At 46.2% G+C, this 16,751-nt stretch overlaps 1 protein-coding gene and 1 long non-coding RNA gene across 5 annotated transcripts in view; one reads left to right on the forward strand and one right to left on the reverse strand.

The window, feature by feature from the left end:
- Positions 1–10,813, reverse strand: part of Slc13a5 (solute carrier family 13 member 5) — a 24,826-nt gene extending 14,013 nt beyond the window's left edge. For 2 of the 4 annotated variants that reach the window (XM_031352877.1, XM_031352876.1), the window contains exons 1-7: positions 10,603–10,813; positions 10,117–10,237; positions 5,508–5,636; positions 5,103–5,239; positions 3,679–3,863; positions 2,431–2,599; positions 838–960 (exon numbers count right to left, since the gene is read on the reverse strand). In XM_031352877.1, coding sequence (XP_031208737.1) covers positions 838–960; positions 2,431–2,599; positions 3,679–3,863; positions 5,103–5,239; positions 5,508–5,636; positions 10,117–10,237; positions 10,603–10,697 — 959 coding nt within the window. In that variant the 5' untranslated portion in view covers positions 10,698–10,813. Of the gene's footprint in view, positions 1–837; positions 961–2,430; positions 2,600–3,678; positions 3,864–5,102; positions 5,240–5,507; positions 5,637–6,298; positions 6,861–10,116; positions 10,238–10,602 lie in introns of those variants that run through there. The other 2 variants (XM_031352879.1, XM_031352880.1) reach the window with 2 other exon arrangements.
- On the forward strand, positions 10,044–11,834 carry LOC116077975. The gene is made up of 2 exons (XR_004113391.1): positions 10,044–10,577; positions 11,569–11,834. It is a non-coding gene; the product is annotated as an uncharacterized LOC116077975 (long non-coding RNA).
- The last annotated feature ends 4,917 nt before the right edge of the window (positions 11,835–16,751 follow it).

The raw sequence follows: 16,751 nt of genomic DNA on the forward strand, positions 1-16,751 counted from the left end.
CCAGGGCTACACAGAGAAACCTTGTCTCAAAAAAAAAAACAAAACAAAACAAAAAACAAAAACAAAAACCAAACAAAAAAACCCAAATGAACAAACAAACCAAAACTATTTGTCAGCCCCACGTCATAGTTTCTGTCCAAAGTCTGGCTGCCTCAAAGGTGACTCTGGGTGAACTGGACAGTGTGCTGGGAGTAGGAAGGTAAACTTTCCAGGCTTGGCACATTGCAGGGAACACCACAGGAACTTGGTGAAGGTCGAAGCTTAGTAACTCAGACTATATCAAGAGCATCACTGTGACCTAGCCTACTAGACCCACATGACCAAGTGGTAATGCGTCCAGTCATGTTGGCTTGGCATTTGGGGGATAGGCTACTCTTCAGTTGCTTTGAACCACATAGATGGTACATTTGTTCTTCCTCTCTGAGACAGGAGATGTGTAGGAGTCAGGGGGGCCTGGTTCACAGCCAAGGGTGCCATTGGGGCACAAGGACAGGTGCCAAAGCATAGGGATAGGATACATCTACTGGCGGCTCTGAGGAGTGCTTATTCTATGGTGAAATAGAGAGCAGGGAAAGCCACCGGGAAAGGGCCCTTGAGCAGCCTTCAGTGCTGGGGAGGTGAGCAGGTGGAAGGTAGGAAGTTTCTATCTGGGCTGGAACAATACACACAAAGATACAGCAAGCCTCTAGACATGATGAGACTGAGAGTAATACGCCAGCAGGTCAGGCTGGAGAAACAGAGCCTGGTGCAAGAACTCTGTAGACTGGCCCAGGGCTGAGGGCTTGGTGCACGGGCCTCAGACCATCAAATGCTAGCCCAAGAGCAGCCCACACTTACTTGCGTCTCATGTACAGAAACAGGAGCCACAGCCAGGCCAGCATCAGCATCAGCAGCATGTTGGGGAAGGCAAATCCAAACCAAGAGGCATAGTTCATGACGTCTTTACTGTCAGGAAACAATCTGAAAGGAGAAAGGTTGGTCTGTACCTCCCCCACTGTGCGGAGCCGTGGGGTGAAGGCCAGGCAGGTGAACTCTGAGAGGTGGGTCTGACTACAGGCCACATACACCTGGGGTCCAGACACTACAGTTCATCATTGCTGGGAACCCCAAAAAATGGCCTTGGCAAGAGATAAGAGTGAAAAATGAATGACCAGGGGCATTTCTGTGACTAGAGACCCTGCTGAATGTCCGGCCCAAGCCTTTAGAAAAGTATGCCTTTGTCATGAATGCACATGCTCTGGCTGACAGCTTAAGGGAGTGCGTGGATCCTCTGAATGCTCACTGTGTGTTTCTGAGGAGGGCTTCCCTGAGGACTTTTCCCAGAGTGGGACTGGAAGATGGTCTCTGAGCCTTACTTTCCTCCTCATCAAATCCCACCAGGGCTTCCACCACTTAGCCTAGGCATGTCCTTTTTTGCAGAAGAACTTAAACACTCTGGGGTTGTGATCACAGAAAACACATTGAGGATCAAATGATCCTAGTTATTGAATCTCAGGGTTCTGGCCCAACAAGCTGGCTGTTGCTCTGTCTGCCACTCTATCCTTTACAACTCCCAAACCCAGAGCCAGCTGCCCTCCCCACCCTTGTCCAAAGCTCTTGTCTCCACAAAAGAGGTACCACCTCCTTTTTGTTCCTTACCATGATAATTTCTACATGCTTCAATTAACACATGTATTTACTAGACTGTCCGAAACTCCCTGTGTCTGGCACCCTCAGCAGACCATGAAAAGCCTATGGTGGGACCTCGACTCCTCTCTCCTCTCCATGATCTCCCTAGCCCACCCAGCAAAAGGCAGAACTTGGGCACAGGACCCTCACAGCCTATGTCCCCTTTCAGTCAAAGCTGGACATTTCTAGACTATGCTTCTAGTGCACTTGAGTCCTCCAATTAGTGGGATTATATGACGTATATAACTGCACAGCAGTATATGACGTATATGACTGCACAGCAATTAGTGACCTAACCCCACCTGTCTGTGCTATCTGTAGATTCTCAAGATCATAGGATCATGGCCATTTTCAGCCAATGTCAGTAAGATGGTAGGGGCTCTTTTAGAAATGTCTATTTTCTGTGACTTCAACCTACTGCCATGTGCCAGTGACTGCGCTGCCATTTCCTATGTTAGCTCAGAGTCCAGTCCACACTCCCTGCCTGAGCTAGAAGCACTGAGCCACTGAAAGAAATTGGGACTTTCCCCATGTCAGAAAGCCATGTTGTCCATGAGCTCTAGTACAACAGGTCTCCGTTCCTGGGGAAGACTCTTAGTGGGTACAAGGATGCTGGGACAGAGAGACTATATAGGTTTATCCACCCACCCTACTACTAGACTGATGGCTCCAGGCCAAGACAGGAGGAAAAGAGATCTGAGTAAGCACCTCCAGCCCCAGAAACCCATGATGATGTCTCCTGAAGGCATAGTTATGACTCACTCCTGCATCTGGCCCAGGAGCACCACGTTGGGTCCCGTCCCGGTCAAGGTGGCCGTACCCCCAATGCTGGCTGCATAGCACACACATAGGTTCATAGCCTTGTACATATTCTTTGCTTCTTCATCTTCTTGCTTCTGCATAGTGAGGTCTTCAAGTACCACCTGCTGTCCTGTGGTAGGCACGGGGCTGTTAGCTATGTCAGTCTTGAGGGCCACTCAGCCATTCAAAACTCTTTACACTGCTACTAATGTGAGATCAGGCGTACACCTTGCTTAGTGCACATGTATTCCTCAGCTGCATCCCTAAATCACAGTCAGGCCCCATCTACCTTCCCACAATATTTTCCCATAGCTTCCTTGGGGACCTTCAATATACTTGTCACTCCAGAAACCTAAGGCATATGTAAGCCATTTCCTGGCTCCTCACTGTTTCTCAGACTACTCCCTTGCATCCAACGGTGGCTCAGTCTACCTCAGGTGGCTCTCCTCCTAGAGAAGTCCTCCCTCTTTGAGCTGCTGTGCTGTCCAACCTCTCTAAATCTTATCCTGAAGCAGGTGCTTTGGGTAAGGGTGCCCACTTAGGTCATCCTACTGGGCTCCACAAGAGTCAATGGTCAGAGTGTGCCTGGTCACCTCCATATTGCTGGGACCTCGCCCAGGACCTAGAAACCAGGCACAGGTCCCAAGGTCCTCCCATGCAGACTACTGGGGAAGAATAGGGAATAAGCAGAGAAAGAAGCAAACCCTATCCTGCATCTTCCAAGTCCTGAGCCTAGTAGGACGCAGACCCTAAGACCTATAGGAATGGAGCAAGGGTGACTGACTCAAGGAGAGCCAAGAAGGCAGTCCCGAAGAAAATAAGTGTAGCAAGGATGAGAAGCATACAGAAGGTACTCAAAGATGCCTGAATGAATTATCAAATTAATAACTCAATGCTTTCTATCTTGGGACCAAGAGTGAGAAGCATCCAGTAGGTGCTCAAAGATAGCTAAATGAATTATCGAATGTATACTCAATGTTTTCTATCACGACACCAGTTGCAATCTCTGGCTAATGTTCTAAGCTTGAGTAAAGGATCTTTCTTTTATGTAATAACTAATACTAATACTAACAAAACTATTTCCCTACTTTTTTCTTCTATGCATGTTTAAGGAATGGCACGAGGAGACTGGGAGGGAGGAGGATGCCATAGCATCTGGCAACAGGTAAGAAAGAAGGCCATGGCTACAAGATCTAAGCCAGGGTGCACCTGGCAACTTCTTGGCCTTCTTGTCCAGCAGCTCCAGTGTCCCCTGGCTGGCCTCCGCAGCTGCTTTGGCGGCTACTATTTGCTGCATCATGGCCTCCACAATGGGTACCATCATGGCTGTGGCGGCAGTATTGCTGATCCACATGGACAGGAAGGCCGTGACGAACATAAAGCCCAGCATCAGCCTGCAGAGGAGAGGCAGAGAGGAAAGCCAGAGTCTCTCGTGCCCTACTGGCCACATCCCAGGGCCATAACTAGGGGCTGGAGCCACCCCCTTCTTGTCAACTCAAGACCAGGCAATCTAACATGGTGTGGCAGTTTAATTGGCTCTTATTTCTCTCTCTCCCTTCTTCCCTTCCCCCTTCCTCTTTGTGACAGTTCATTTTCATGGTCAGCTGATAAAGACATACCTAGTCAGAAAGCACAACTTGGAATGTAACTGTGAAGGACAGACCATGAGACCGCAAGAGCTCTGGAATAACGGACAGATTAACCCCTCAATGGATTTATATGACAACATTATTTGGAGGTGGTAAAACAAAGGAAGTGGAGCCTATGACCTAGCCAGCCATGGGACTCATTAATGGGGTCCCATTAATGGTACCAGACATAACCTCCATCTTTTGGAGAAGTCTTTAAGTCCAGTCTGAAAGTGGTTAGTTACTCCCATAACATTTGTGTGGTGGATAGCGGAAGAATTGGGGGGGGGGCGGGGAGGAGATAGGATGAGGTGAATTTGATTAAAAAAAAAACACATTATATGCATATGTGAAGTTCTCAAACCATAAAAGAGGTGGGGCTTAGTTGAAGGAAGTATGTCACTGGGGCGTGTCCTTAGGGGTACATCCCACACCTCTGGCTCATTGCTCCTCTCTTACTTCCTGTCTGGTGTAGGTGAATTTCTGCTACCATGATATATATCATGTATATAAGACCAATCAACCATGGACCGGCCACCATCCAAAGCTATAAGCTGAAACAAATCCTTTCTCCTTTTAGGGATTTGGTCAGAGATGTGAAAACCAGTAATTGTTTACTGGTTTAGATTCCCTGCTACCCCCTCTTCTTGAAAACATTGCTGATGTCAGTACTGCTGTCTGTTGGGTCAGCAAGAGGCCTCAAGCTCAATTGTGGATCTAAGAAACTCCCATTTAGTGGGTTAGTTTGGCTTAGCAAGACCCAGGGTGTGTCAAGGCAGTTCTACATGAAGGTAGTTTAGTTTTCCACTTAGATCTAGAAGATCACCACTGTCCTACATAGAGTCTCTCCTCTCCCAAATTCCAAAGACCTAAGCAGAACCACTCTGTCCTACCCAGAGCTGGACGTTCCACCCCCTCCTTGGATGTCCTCCTCTGTCACCCTCCATTCCCTTGTTCCAGGGTCCCCTGGAGAGCCATGTAGCCAGGGAGAGAAGGTGTGCTTACCGTGAGGGCTGGGTCCCCACAAGGAGCAGCATTCTCAGAGCAATCCTCTTATGAAGTCTCCAGTGTTCCACAGCCGAAGCCATAATGAGACTGCCCACGAACAGCATGTTGGTATCCTTCATGTATTGGATACATACCTGGAGGGTTACAGGGATGTCCCATCAAGTCCTCAGTCACATATGACATGGGTCCAGAGCTGCTGCCCAAGTCCTCTAGGTAGCTGGGCAAGCCAGATACTGATTTCAAAGGCAGCTTGGGGTGATCTGTCTCTATACTTGTCCTTGAGGGATCCACTTCTGGACTTCTGTAGCTAACCCTAGGTCTCAGAAGCTCAGAGGGACTCAGAGAAAGAGGGAGGTACATGGGAGGACCAGGAAGTCATCAGCCCCTGCTTGGCTTACTCACCTGCTTGGAGTCCAGAACCTTCAAAAGTGGGAAGAGGAGGACAGGCAGGAGGGAGGTGATAGCCACTGGGATGACATCTGTGCACCAGTAGACGGCCATGAGGATTATAACAAAGGCACACCTGGCAAACTGAAGAGACAGTTCTGAGGCTCCGCAGGCTTCACTTCAGGCTTCACCAACTTCACAGCAGAGCAGCTGCCTCTCGGATGGGGAAAGGCTATGTTCTGCTCCTGGGCAGACTGGCTTTCCAAGGCTCAGAACAGCCAAGAAGAGCCAGGATGTCCCCAAATCCAACCTTTTCCTGCCCAACCCCCTTTCCTTCTGTGTGGTCCTAGCATCACGATAAACACACAAATGTTCTCGAAGAAAGATTGCATCCCATAAACATCCCAGGACACCTCCCTATTGACTAAAGAAGTGTTTCCCAATCCCATGCAGTGCACTGACATCTGGAGTGGAGCCAGATCCTTGTTGTGGTGGCTGTTCTCTAAACAGTAGGGTGTTTAGCATCATCCTTGTCCTCCACCCAATAGACACCAATGGCATTCTCTCTAGTCACAGCAAAGAGTTATCTTCCTAAAAGACCAAAGACTGAACTGGGCTCGGTGACACATGCCTGTAACTCCAGCATCTAGAGGCTGAGGTAGGAGGATCTTTGCTAATCTGATGTCAGCTTGGCCTATATAGTAAGCTGAGCTGTGGGACAGCTTGGACTACAAAGTAAGACCATTGAAACAATAACAAAGCTATGGATCCTGTGACAACTAAAAATGCAAGGATTATCAACATACCTTAGAAACAATTATCAAATGCCACTGCCCTCCATTTTAGGCACCATTTCATTGTCTATTCTTTGTCCCTGGCCACTGTTTGTTTCTTTAACCTCACTAGATTATCCTAAAGACCATTTTGTATTCCCCCAAAACATGTCTACAGTCCCAAGGTTCTCCATCCCTTTGGAACAGGGTCTTTGAGCTCTGGAGTCACTATGGCTTATGGGGAAGGACCCATTTTCTATGAATAATGAACCTGTAGATCCTCTCTACCACTCATCCACTAATAAATTTATTAGTCTATGGCCAGAGAGCAAAGGAGAGCTTTCTCTTTATCTCCTATAGGATGAATACTGGTTGAAAGTCATTGAGGTAAGCTCCAGGGATGGGTGGTAGAGGGGATTCCTTGAGGCATGGATAATAAAGAGGTATGCTGTAGAGAAAATTTAAGTAATAATGCTAAAAGTCAGCCTGTGTCTACCGTCATAGCAATTCTAAACATTAATGAGTCTCTCCCTCTCCCAATCTTAGTTCCTCTTTTCCCATCCTTATCTGTAAACTGATGACTTCAGGGGGACCATACAGAATGTGTGACACCCAGAAACTCCTTAGTAACCTTTATTCTCAGAACTCAGACAGTAGATATCCTAGGAACCCCTGGAAGAGGAAGGACCACTAGGCTAACTGACTCTTCATTTCCAACCACTAGCAGGAAGCCCACACATCTCAGCCCTGATGAATCAATTAACATACTAGACCTTCCCTAATACAAACTCCCACAGTGTCCGTGGAGAGTGCAGAGTAGGAATGGGATGTTGGGAAAGTCTGGGGAGTCCAGAGTCTACAGTCCAACTGGAGAGAGAGCTCAATCAGGAAAGTCTTACCCTGTAAGCATGGGGACCTGTGCTTGATCCCTAGAACAAAGGAAGACCCCAGGTTCTGTGGCACACAGCCCTGAGAATGTGGAGACAGGCCAGCGGCTCAGCCTGTGTTGCTAGATTCAGGCCACTGAGAGATCATCTCAACAAACAGCTGGATGGCAGCTTGAGGAAAACGATGCCTGATGTTGATCTCTAATCTCCAAATGTGCAAGCTCACACATGCTCTCTCTCTCTTTCTCTCTCTCTCTCTCTCTCTCTCTCTCTCTCTCTCTCTCTCTCTCTCTCTCTCTCTCTCTCTCTCACACACACACACACACACACACACACTACACTAATGTCTAGGGAGGAAGTATTAACCTGGGAGAGGATGATGAAGTCTAAGTAAATTTACTGCCCTCCCCTGGAACTGAGAAGGTGTCTGGAAAGGCAACTGGAAGCTGAGATGGACATAGGCACTGGGTTGAAAGGCCCACCCTCAGCAGGTGATCACCATGACACACCCATGCACAGTGTAATCAGCCAGGGCCGAGGGTTCATCTAAGGGCACTCACACACACACACACACACACACACACACACACACACACACACGTCTGCAAGAGCCATGTTCTAAGCAGTGTCTCCTTAGGTGGTGTCTTTATCATCAACTAAAGCAGAGCGATGTGGCTATGACATCATTCTTATGATACAATCTGATAGAGCCACAACTGGATATGTAGACCAGTGTTGACCAGTGTTGAGTAAAATGACCTTATATGGTTTATTACATGCTACATAATGAAAATGGAGTAAGCAAAGCTCTCCCCTATCCCTCTGTACTCCCATGTGTGTGTGTGTGTGAGTGTGTGTGTGTGTGTGTGTGTGTGTGTGTCTGTGTGTCTGTGTGACTAGTATTTGGATAACTGTCTATCTGTCCATTAAAACATTAACAATGAGGCAATGAGGGTACCTTATTTTACTTGATACTTTAGACTTGTGAAAATAAGAATTTCTTACAAGATTAACAAGGTACATGATTAAAGTTTTATTAAAATGGGTTTTAGAAGCAGAGGAGGGCTCAGAGAAAAGTGGATCAGAGGGGAGACCAGAAGCAAGCAAGGGGAGAAGAGAAGAAGAAAGTCTGAAGAGGGGTCATGGACCACAGAGGGCAGTGTGTGCTGGGGGCCATTGTCTGGTGGGGACAGTGATGGTCAGGCTGCCCCTGGGGACCAGCTGACTCTCTCTCTCTCTCTGTCCTGGAGTGGTCTGTATCTCTGGGTTTTCTTGAGTGAGAGCAAGGTGATCTTTGGTGGTGAGCAAAAAGAGCGGCAGAGGAAGAAAATAGGGAGCCAAGGATCCAGGCTCCCAGGCTCCAATCCACTTGGAGAGAAGGTACAGGAAGACCGCTTTTTGGAAGAAGTCACTATGGCCTCTCAGTCCCTTAATTTTCACTCCCAGGGCATATAGATGTATTTATGCATCCTGGTTGGAAACCTACCTAGCTCACTGATATTTCTATCCCTCCTCTGTCTGTCTGTCTGTCTGTCTGAGTATGTGTGTGTGTACTAGCATGCACATGCATGTGCCAGGGATAAAGTAGGATTCTGGTTATACTGTCCTCTACCAGAAAGGTCAACCAAGCAACTATAATTATTCCTGGGAACATCACTCCCCAACAGCAGAGCTGAAATGACAGCTTCCTAACCTGGATGCCTCCCACAGACAGAAATGGTCCCCCGATCTCCGGATGCTCACTAACAGAGTGGCAGCTGAAGAGCCCTTACAGCTCATCTGCTCTCCTTGGCCCATGTGGGGCCCCTGCTCAGTGTGCTCCCTTCCCCCATCCTAGGCGCCAGAATTATCCCCTTTTACTCCCAGAATCCGATCAACCCACTGTACCCATCAAAGCACCCGGGCCAAAGGGTCTTGCTGAAAGGCACAATGTGAAGTAAATAGAAGTTCAACCGAGGACACCCCTCTCCTCTCAAAACCTTCCCTGAAGAGTACCACTGTTTCTCAAAACCTGTCTGTGGAGGGGAAGCAGGATCCGAGCAAGGTTTCCTGTCTGGGCTGAGAATGAAAGGGCTAAAAGAGGGAATGGAGGAAGGAACAGCCAGCAGCCACAAAAGGCTTCAAAGAGCTCTGGCCTAGCCAAACTGCCTGCACACAGCCTAACAGAGCCCGGGCCAGGGCTCCCGCCCTCCTCTGCTCTGCAGCCAAGGCCATTCATTCTCTCCCTTCCTCCCAGGAGTACCAGGAGGCCAGGGAATAGGACACAACCCAGTGCCATGCCACCCAAGGCGTGAGCTCTGGGAACATGTCCTGCCTCCTGCCACTGCCACAGCAGGCGGTAGGGCAGGGCCCGACCTGCCTTTCAGGCTGCAGCAGGATTTGGACTCCAGAGTGGCTTCCTTGGCTTCAGAGCTAGAAAGAAATATAGATCATGGATGGGGAACCTGAGCTTCGAAAATCAAGGCCAGGTTATGGCAAAGGCAGGATCCACACAGGTCACACTCTGTTCCTGTAGTTCCCCGGCTGAAGGCATCTACAGCTAGGAAATGCCTCTTCCCTAGAGAAGAGCACAGCGGGAAAGCGCAGCCCGCAGAGTTCCTACTGGCGCGAGCATTATCTTTGAGTTGGTTGTGCACTCTGGGAGGAGATTTTGAGTCAAAGGCTAAGAGGGGTCTGTGTGGTTCAGATCTGTCCTAACGTCCAGGTTTCTGTGTTTGCCCGGACGGCTCTTGCGCCCTGAAATCAGTGCACCCTAGGACGTGTTCACCTTAGGGTCTCTCTGGGTCCCTCGGATTCTTTGCAGAGCACCTCCTATCTGGTGCCTGAAGCGTCTGAGCACGCGACCCTAGGGGAGCTTGTCTCCACGGAGGAATCCGTGCGTTCCAGCTCAGCATACCCGCGTTCCGTGCCCGTTATTGCACTGGGCACCGGGGTTCCGCCAGGATGCCCAGACACGTAACTGACCTTGTCAGGTACCAGAATGATGAGTGGAAGCAGCAGGATCGGGGTGAAGAACAAAATCACGAAGGACTTGAACTTGTCCACATAAATCTTCGCCGAATCCATCGTGTGAAAGGGAGACAGACTGGAGAGAGAAAAGATTGCGAGGCAGCTAGAAGCTTCACGAGCTTAAAAGGGGGCCGCGCGGTCCCACCGGATTGGGGGCGGCTACAACTCCGCCCCCCTCGGCGGGGCCTCCCTGCGGTCCTGGGGCGGAGCCACCCCTCGGGGTCTGTGGGGCGCGTCTGTCCCAGGACTCTGCCACCCCGCGGCAGAGGGAGGCGTCTGCAGATACCAGTTTTTGGCACCAGTCTTCTATGGAGAGGACTGGACCCTGGCACCTCACCACTCGCCAAGCCCGTTTGGCGCTGCTCTGGTCGTCAGTACCATGCAGGGTGTGCCGGTCATTCTGCCAGCTTTTAAGCGTGAGGACCATTTGTATATTCTCACCTGCTCTCTCCTAGACTCGGAAGTGTCTCAGATGAAAAACTCCACCAGCCTGTAGGATTCTCAGGCTTCTCTCTCCAAAGTGCTCTCCTTCTCATTCCTATCCCGGAGGGGTGTCTCTTAAAGCCCTGCCCCACCGCGGTCCTCCCACCTCCAAGATCCGCTGGCTTCCATCTAGCGTTACCCCGACTCTAGACTTAGAACCCATTTCCCTCCTCGCGCCCTCTCCCACCCAGTGCACCCTAGGCGATCTACGGGGACCGCTAAGGAAGGCGGTCCGCAGTTCAAACGACTTTCACCCTCCAGCGGGCGCGCATGCGCAGCCAGCGGTCTTCACTCCATGTGCCAGTAGTTGCTGCTGTCCACGTCCATACCACCTCGCTAGTACCGTTTTTTGTTTGTTTGTTTTTGTTTTTGTTTTTGTTTTTTATGGAGGGAGATGGGGACCTAGAGAAGAGGGGGCATAATCTTGCCAACGGTGAGGTAGGCATTCGTTCATTAATTCTCCCCTTAACAGCTATGTGTAGTACCTGCTGTGCTAAGTCCTGTTTGGGACAACAAGACAAGAGGGTGCAAAGACATTATTAACATCTCGGTGACTTCTTTATCTCTTCTGCCTGCCTCTCATTCTCCTTTGGGGAGTCTTACCCATACACCACAGGCTACTTCTTAGACATTACTTGACACATTGCTAAGTCTAGGTTCCTGTACAGTCAGTCAGCTCTCACCACCGATCAAGATGCTACCTAGCTGCTGACATGGTTAGCGTGTTTGGGCCTAGCTGCTTTTGTTGTAAACATGGAAACCATCGGTATACTCTGAACTATATACAGAGACCAACTATTAGCACGGCATTTACCCTGTGTGTTAGGTGTTCCAGGCAATCTCGAGGTGAAGTAAAGAATAGGTTATATGAAATTGCTACGAATTATATGAGTCTAACCTCTCCTTCCACTTCTCCACCCCTAGACCTGCCACCACCACCAGGAAAGAACTACTGAATTTCCCACCTTCTCAGCCTATGGATGTCAGAGGCCCTAAAACAGAACACACGTTTGTATCAAGATCTTGACTCTGTTCCTGTGACCTGTCTGTCACCTTGCCCTCAAGTCTGCAACTGCCATCTTTAGGCTCATTCTATTTTTGGTTTGTTTGTGTCTATGTGGCCCTGGGCCCACCCCTTCCTCCAGAGCAATTAAAACTAGAGTTCTTGCTTTGGTTTGTTTGTTTCAAGACTTTATGTGTAATGAGTATTTTGCTTGCATGTGTGTGTGTGTGTGTGTGTGTGTGTGTGTGTGTGTGTTTGCATGCCTGATAACCCCAGAGTCAGAAGAGAGTGTCAAAGCCCCTGAAACTGGAGTAATAGACAGTTGGGAACCACCATGTGGGTCCTGGGAACTGAACCCAGGTCCTCTGCAAGAAAAGCAAGTGCTTCTGTTAACCCCTGAGCCAGCTTTCCAGCCCCTTGGAGTTTTTATTTAATCTTGGTTTTATGTATCACCATGTGCCCACTCAATGCCCTTCAACTAGGCCTTATTCAGGACGTTTCTTCAAAGCTCTCTCTCTGGGATACATGACACAGGTCAACCACTCTGGTGCTAGTCCAGTGCTTTAAAGGGCATAATGTATGCTCTGCAACTAAATGCCTGGATCCATCCTCCATCCCTGTGTGGCCTTGGGGCCAATTTCCATTCTTCTCATACATAGTGAGAATCAGATCAGCTTTGGTCCCCAGTAGCTGTTTCAAGACCCCGAGTCAATGTTCTGAGTATTTACCATAGCTCTATGGCTTACAGTTAGCGATCAATGGCATTTGCTCTTGCAATATTAAAGAGACACACTGTGGGTGCCCTTGGGCAAAAGATCTTCCAAGTGCGCTGAAGGCTTCATAAAGGAAGTAGCACTTGAGTGGAGACTTCAAGGCAAAGAATTTGCCAAACAGCAGGGAAAGCTAGTCAAGACTATCCCAGAGTGTTCTCTCAAACGTGGAGTTCAGATTTAAATTATATGTGTGTGTGTGTGTGTGTGTGTGTGTGTGAGTGTGTGTGTGTCTATTTACATATAAGAGGTCGTGAGACCAGAATGATCCTATGAGAGAAGGAGCACCACCAGAGGTGGAAAGAGGGCTGGCGAGATGGCTCAGCGGTTAAGAGCACCGACTGCTCTTCCACAGGTCCTGAGTTCAAATCCCAGCAACCACATGGTGGCTCACAACCATCTGTAATGGGCACCCTATGCCCTCTTCTGGTGAGTCTGAAGACAGCTACAGTGTACTCATATACCGAGGTTGAAAGAGAGTAACAAGATCTATAATGTGCCATAAAAGTAGTAGGGGGAGGGAAGGGAACCCATGCCCAGGAGAGGGCAATGAGAGAAGGGACAAACTGAAACAAATGGCACACATGCATGAAGATGCCATATTGAACCCCATTACTCTGAATGCTAACCTAAAAATCAGTCAAAAGTAAACTTCCAAAAGCAGTTTATCCAAGGTAATTCAGGGATATCGGAAACTAGTGTCACAACAGCAAAACACAAATCAATGAAGAGTTTATACCAGGCTCATGGGTGGGAAGAATACCACAGCTTAGCTTTTACGTGGGTGCTGTGGGTCAGACTCAGGTGCACATGCTCGAGCAGTAAGCATTTTACTGAGCTATCTCTGCAGCACTCCGTACCCCACCTTTCAAGGGATTTTTTTAAAATCCAAGTATTCAAGCCAGAAAGAAAATCAAGAATAAAGATAATTTTAGAAAACACTTGATACAATTTTAATCTTAAAACTGTATTAAAAGTCCACTGTTTGATCAGTAGTAGATAGAAACTGAGGGATCTCTATTGAATTTCAAGAATGGCAAAATTATACCTGGTACATTCATTAACTATTAGAAATGAATAGACAATAGAAGACAGGAGTATAAATATAATGAGCCCATACTTCCATGGAAATGGTGACAGAAGACTGCAGGATAGCCTATGCCTCCACAGCTGCTGGATTTACTAGCTTTTTAGCAATATAGAAATTTGTTTTTTCACAAAATATAGTAAAACACATAGGAAAACTTGACCATGACTTCTTTTTTTTTTTTAAACTCACACACCCATAAGCACTTTTTTATAAAAAAAGCCAAAACCATAAAATGGGGGAGGGGGAAAAGCATCTTTAACAATGGTGTTGATCTGGAATAACTGGATGTCCACATGGAAAAAATGCAATTAGATCCATGTTTATCAGCTTGCACAAAACTCAAGTTCAAATGGATCAAGAATCTCAACATAAAACTGGATAAAATAAATCTTATAAAAGAGAAAATAGGAAATGCCCTTGAACACATTGTTACAGAGATAATTTTCTGAACAGAACAACAGGCTCTAAGATCAAGATATGATAAACGAGACCTCATGAAACTTCGAAGCTTCTGTATGGCAAAGCACACTATTTTTTTTATCTTTAATTATTTTTCTTCTTTTAAATTTTATTGCAATATGATGAGAAAAGTTACATGATTTCAATTTATCTGAATTTGTTAACATTTAAAAACATAAGAAAATAGAATTAAATCACATTCTTGTTTTCCACTTGCACCCCAACTCCTCCCAGAGACCCCCCTTTCAATACCTACAATATATTTTTGTCATATTCTTTAAAATTTATAAAATATTATAACAATAAAAGTGAGTATTATAAAAGTTGTTTGATATAAAACAAATCAATTTAACAGTCTTATGTAGATGTTTGTCTATGGCAATACTGAAAATACAAACGTTTTTCTCAATGTAAGTTTTAAATAACTCCAAACATATTAACTCTATATTTCAAAATAATACATCACTACTAATATTTTCTTAAATGAACATAAATATATAAAGTAGTTTTGTTTGTTTGTTTTGTATTTAGTAAAGCTCAAAATCTTGACTCTTACTGTGGTAACTTGATACAAGAGTTACAAACGTCAAGCAAAACATTCAGTCTCACACTTTGTTGTTCTCTTACAAGTCCCCTCCCAATTTAATTGTCTACATTTCTTTTGGGTATATAAATACTTTTAAAATATGTAAGCTGTTCTGAAAACCATAGTATATGAAATATATACTATGAATATGTTTCATAGTATATGAAACATGAAATAAACAATACTACTAATAGAGAGACTGAGATAGGAGAAGCAAGATCTCAAGAACATTATGTTGTATATAGCAAGACACTGTCATGAACAAACAAGCTGAAAGTGTATATGAATTATATAAGATTGGGCCTATTTCTCCAATTACGAAATTAGAGAGACCATTATATGGCAATCAGCAAATTTCTAATTCCTCATGTTTTTGGATTTCAATCGATTAGGATATGTTGGCAATATTAATTTTCATATTAAGATATTAAGAAAAAGTAATTGTTACTTCCTATTGTTTTTGTTGTAAGAGGTGGAACTAGGTTTGTGTGGATTTGTTGAAAGATTACTTTCTTGCTTCTTCTAGGGTGTAGTTTTGCTCCTTATTTTGATGTTTTCCATCTATTATCCTTTGTAGAGCTGGATTTGTGGAAAGATACTGTGTAATTTTGGTTTTGTCATGGAATATCTTGATTTCTCCATCTTTGGTAATTAAGAGTTTTGCTGGGTATAATAGTATGGGCTGGCATTTGTATTCTCTTAGAGTCTATATGACATCTGCCCAGGATCTTCTAGCTTTCATAGTCTCCGGTGAGAAGTTTGGTAATTCTGATAGGCCTGCCTTTATATGTTACTTGACCTTTTTCCCTTACTGCTTTTAAAACTCTTCCTTTGTTTAATGCATTTGGTGTTTTTATTATTATGTGACAGGAGGAATTTCTTTTCTGGCCCAGTCTATTTGGAGTTCTGTAGGCTTCTTGTATGTTCATGGGCATCTCTTTCTATAGGTTAGGGAAGTTTTCTTCTATAAGTTTGTTGAAGATATTTACTGGCCCATTACATTGGGAATCTTCACTTTCTTCTATACCTATTATCCTTAGGTTTGGTCTTCTCAGTGCGTCCTGGATTTCCTGGATGTTCTGGGTTAGAAGCTTTTTGCTTTTTGCATTTTCTTTGACTGTTGTGTCAATGTTTTCTAAGGTATCTTGTGCCCCTGAGATTCTCTCTTCTATCTCTTGTATTCTGTTGGTGATGCTTGCATCTACAACTCCTGATTTCTTTCCTAGGTTTTCTATCTCCAAGGTTGTCTCTCTTTCTGATTTCTTTATTGTTTCTATTTCCATTTTTAAATTCTGGATGGTTTTGCTCATTTCCTTCACCTGTTGGATTGTGTTTATCTGTAGTTCTTTAAGGGATTTTTGTGTTTTCTCTTGAAGGGCTTCTAGCTGTTTACCTGTATTCCCCTGTATTTCTTTGAGGGTGCTATTTATGTCTTTCTTAAAGTCCTGTATCATCACCATGAGAAGAGATTTTATATCTGAATCTTGCTTTTCCAGTGTAATGGTGTGTCCAGGACTTGCTATGGTGGGAGTATTGGATTCTGATGATGCCAAGTAACCTTGGTTTGTGTTGCTTATCTTCTTATGATTGCCCCACATCATCTGGTTATCTCTAGTGCTACCTGCCCTTGCTAAATCTGACTGTAGCCTGTCCTTTCTGTGATCCTGGTTGTGTCAGAACTCCTCAGAGTCAAGCTGTCTCTGTGATCCTGTGATTCTGGGATCCTGTGACCCTGGGTTGTTAGAGTACCTAGGAATGGAGCTTCCTCTGGTTGTTTTGGGACTGGGTGCAGAATTTGCACCCAAGGTCTGCTCAGGGCACTGGCTGGTCCATACAGACCAGAAGCAACCTGAGCCACTGGGCTGGCAGAGTTCCCGAGTGCCTGGGTCCTGCTGTTCCCAGTTACTCCTGGTATTGGGACGGATGTGTCCTCTTCACCTCTGATCCTGGGCGTGTTAGAACGCCAGGGAGTGGAACTTCCTCTGGGTGTTGTGGGACCAGAAGGAACCTGAGCCACTGGGCTGACGGAGTTCCTGTGTGCCTAGTCCCACTGGTCCCAGTTACTCCCAGTGTTGGGAACAGATGTTATGTCCTCCTCACCTCTGATCCTAGGTGTGTTAGAGTGCCTGGGAGTGGAGCTTCCTCTGGGTGTTGTGGGACCAGAAGGAACCTCGACCATGACTTCTTTTTTTTTTTTTT

Source organism: Mastomys coucha, unplaced genomic scaffold (genome assembly GCF_008632895.1).
Source record: "Mastomys coucha isolate ucsf_1 unplaced genomic scaffold, UCSF_Mcou_1 pScaffold5, whole genome shotgun sequence".
Classification (NCBI taxonomy): Eukaryota; Metazoa; Chordata; class Mammalia; order Rodentia; family Muridae; genus Mastomys; species Mastomys coucha.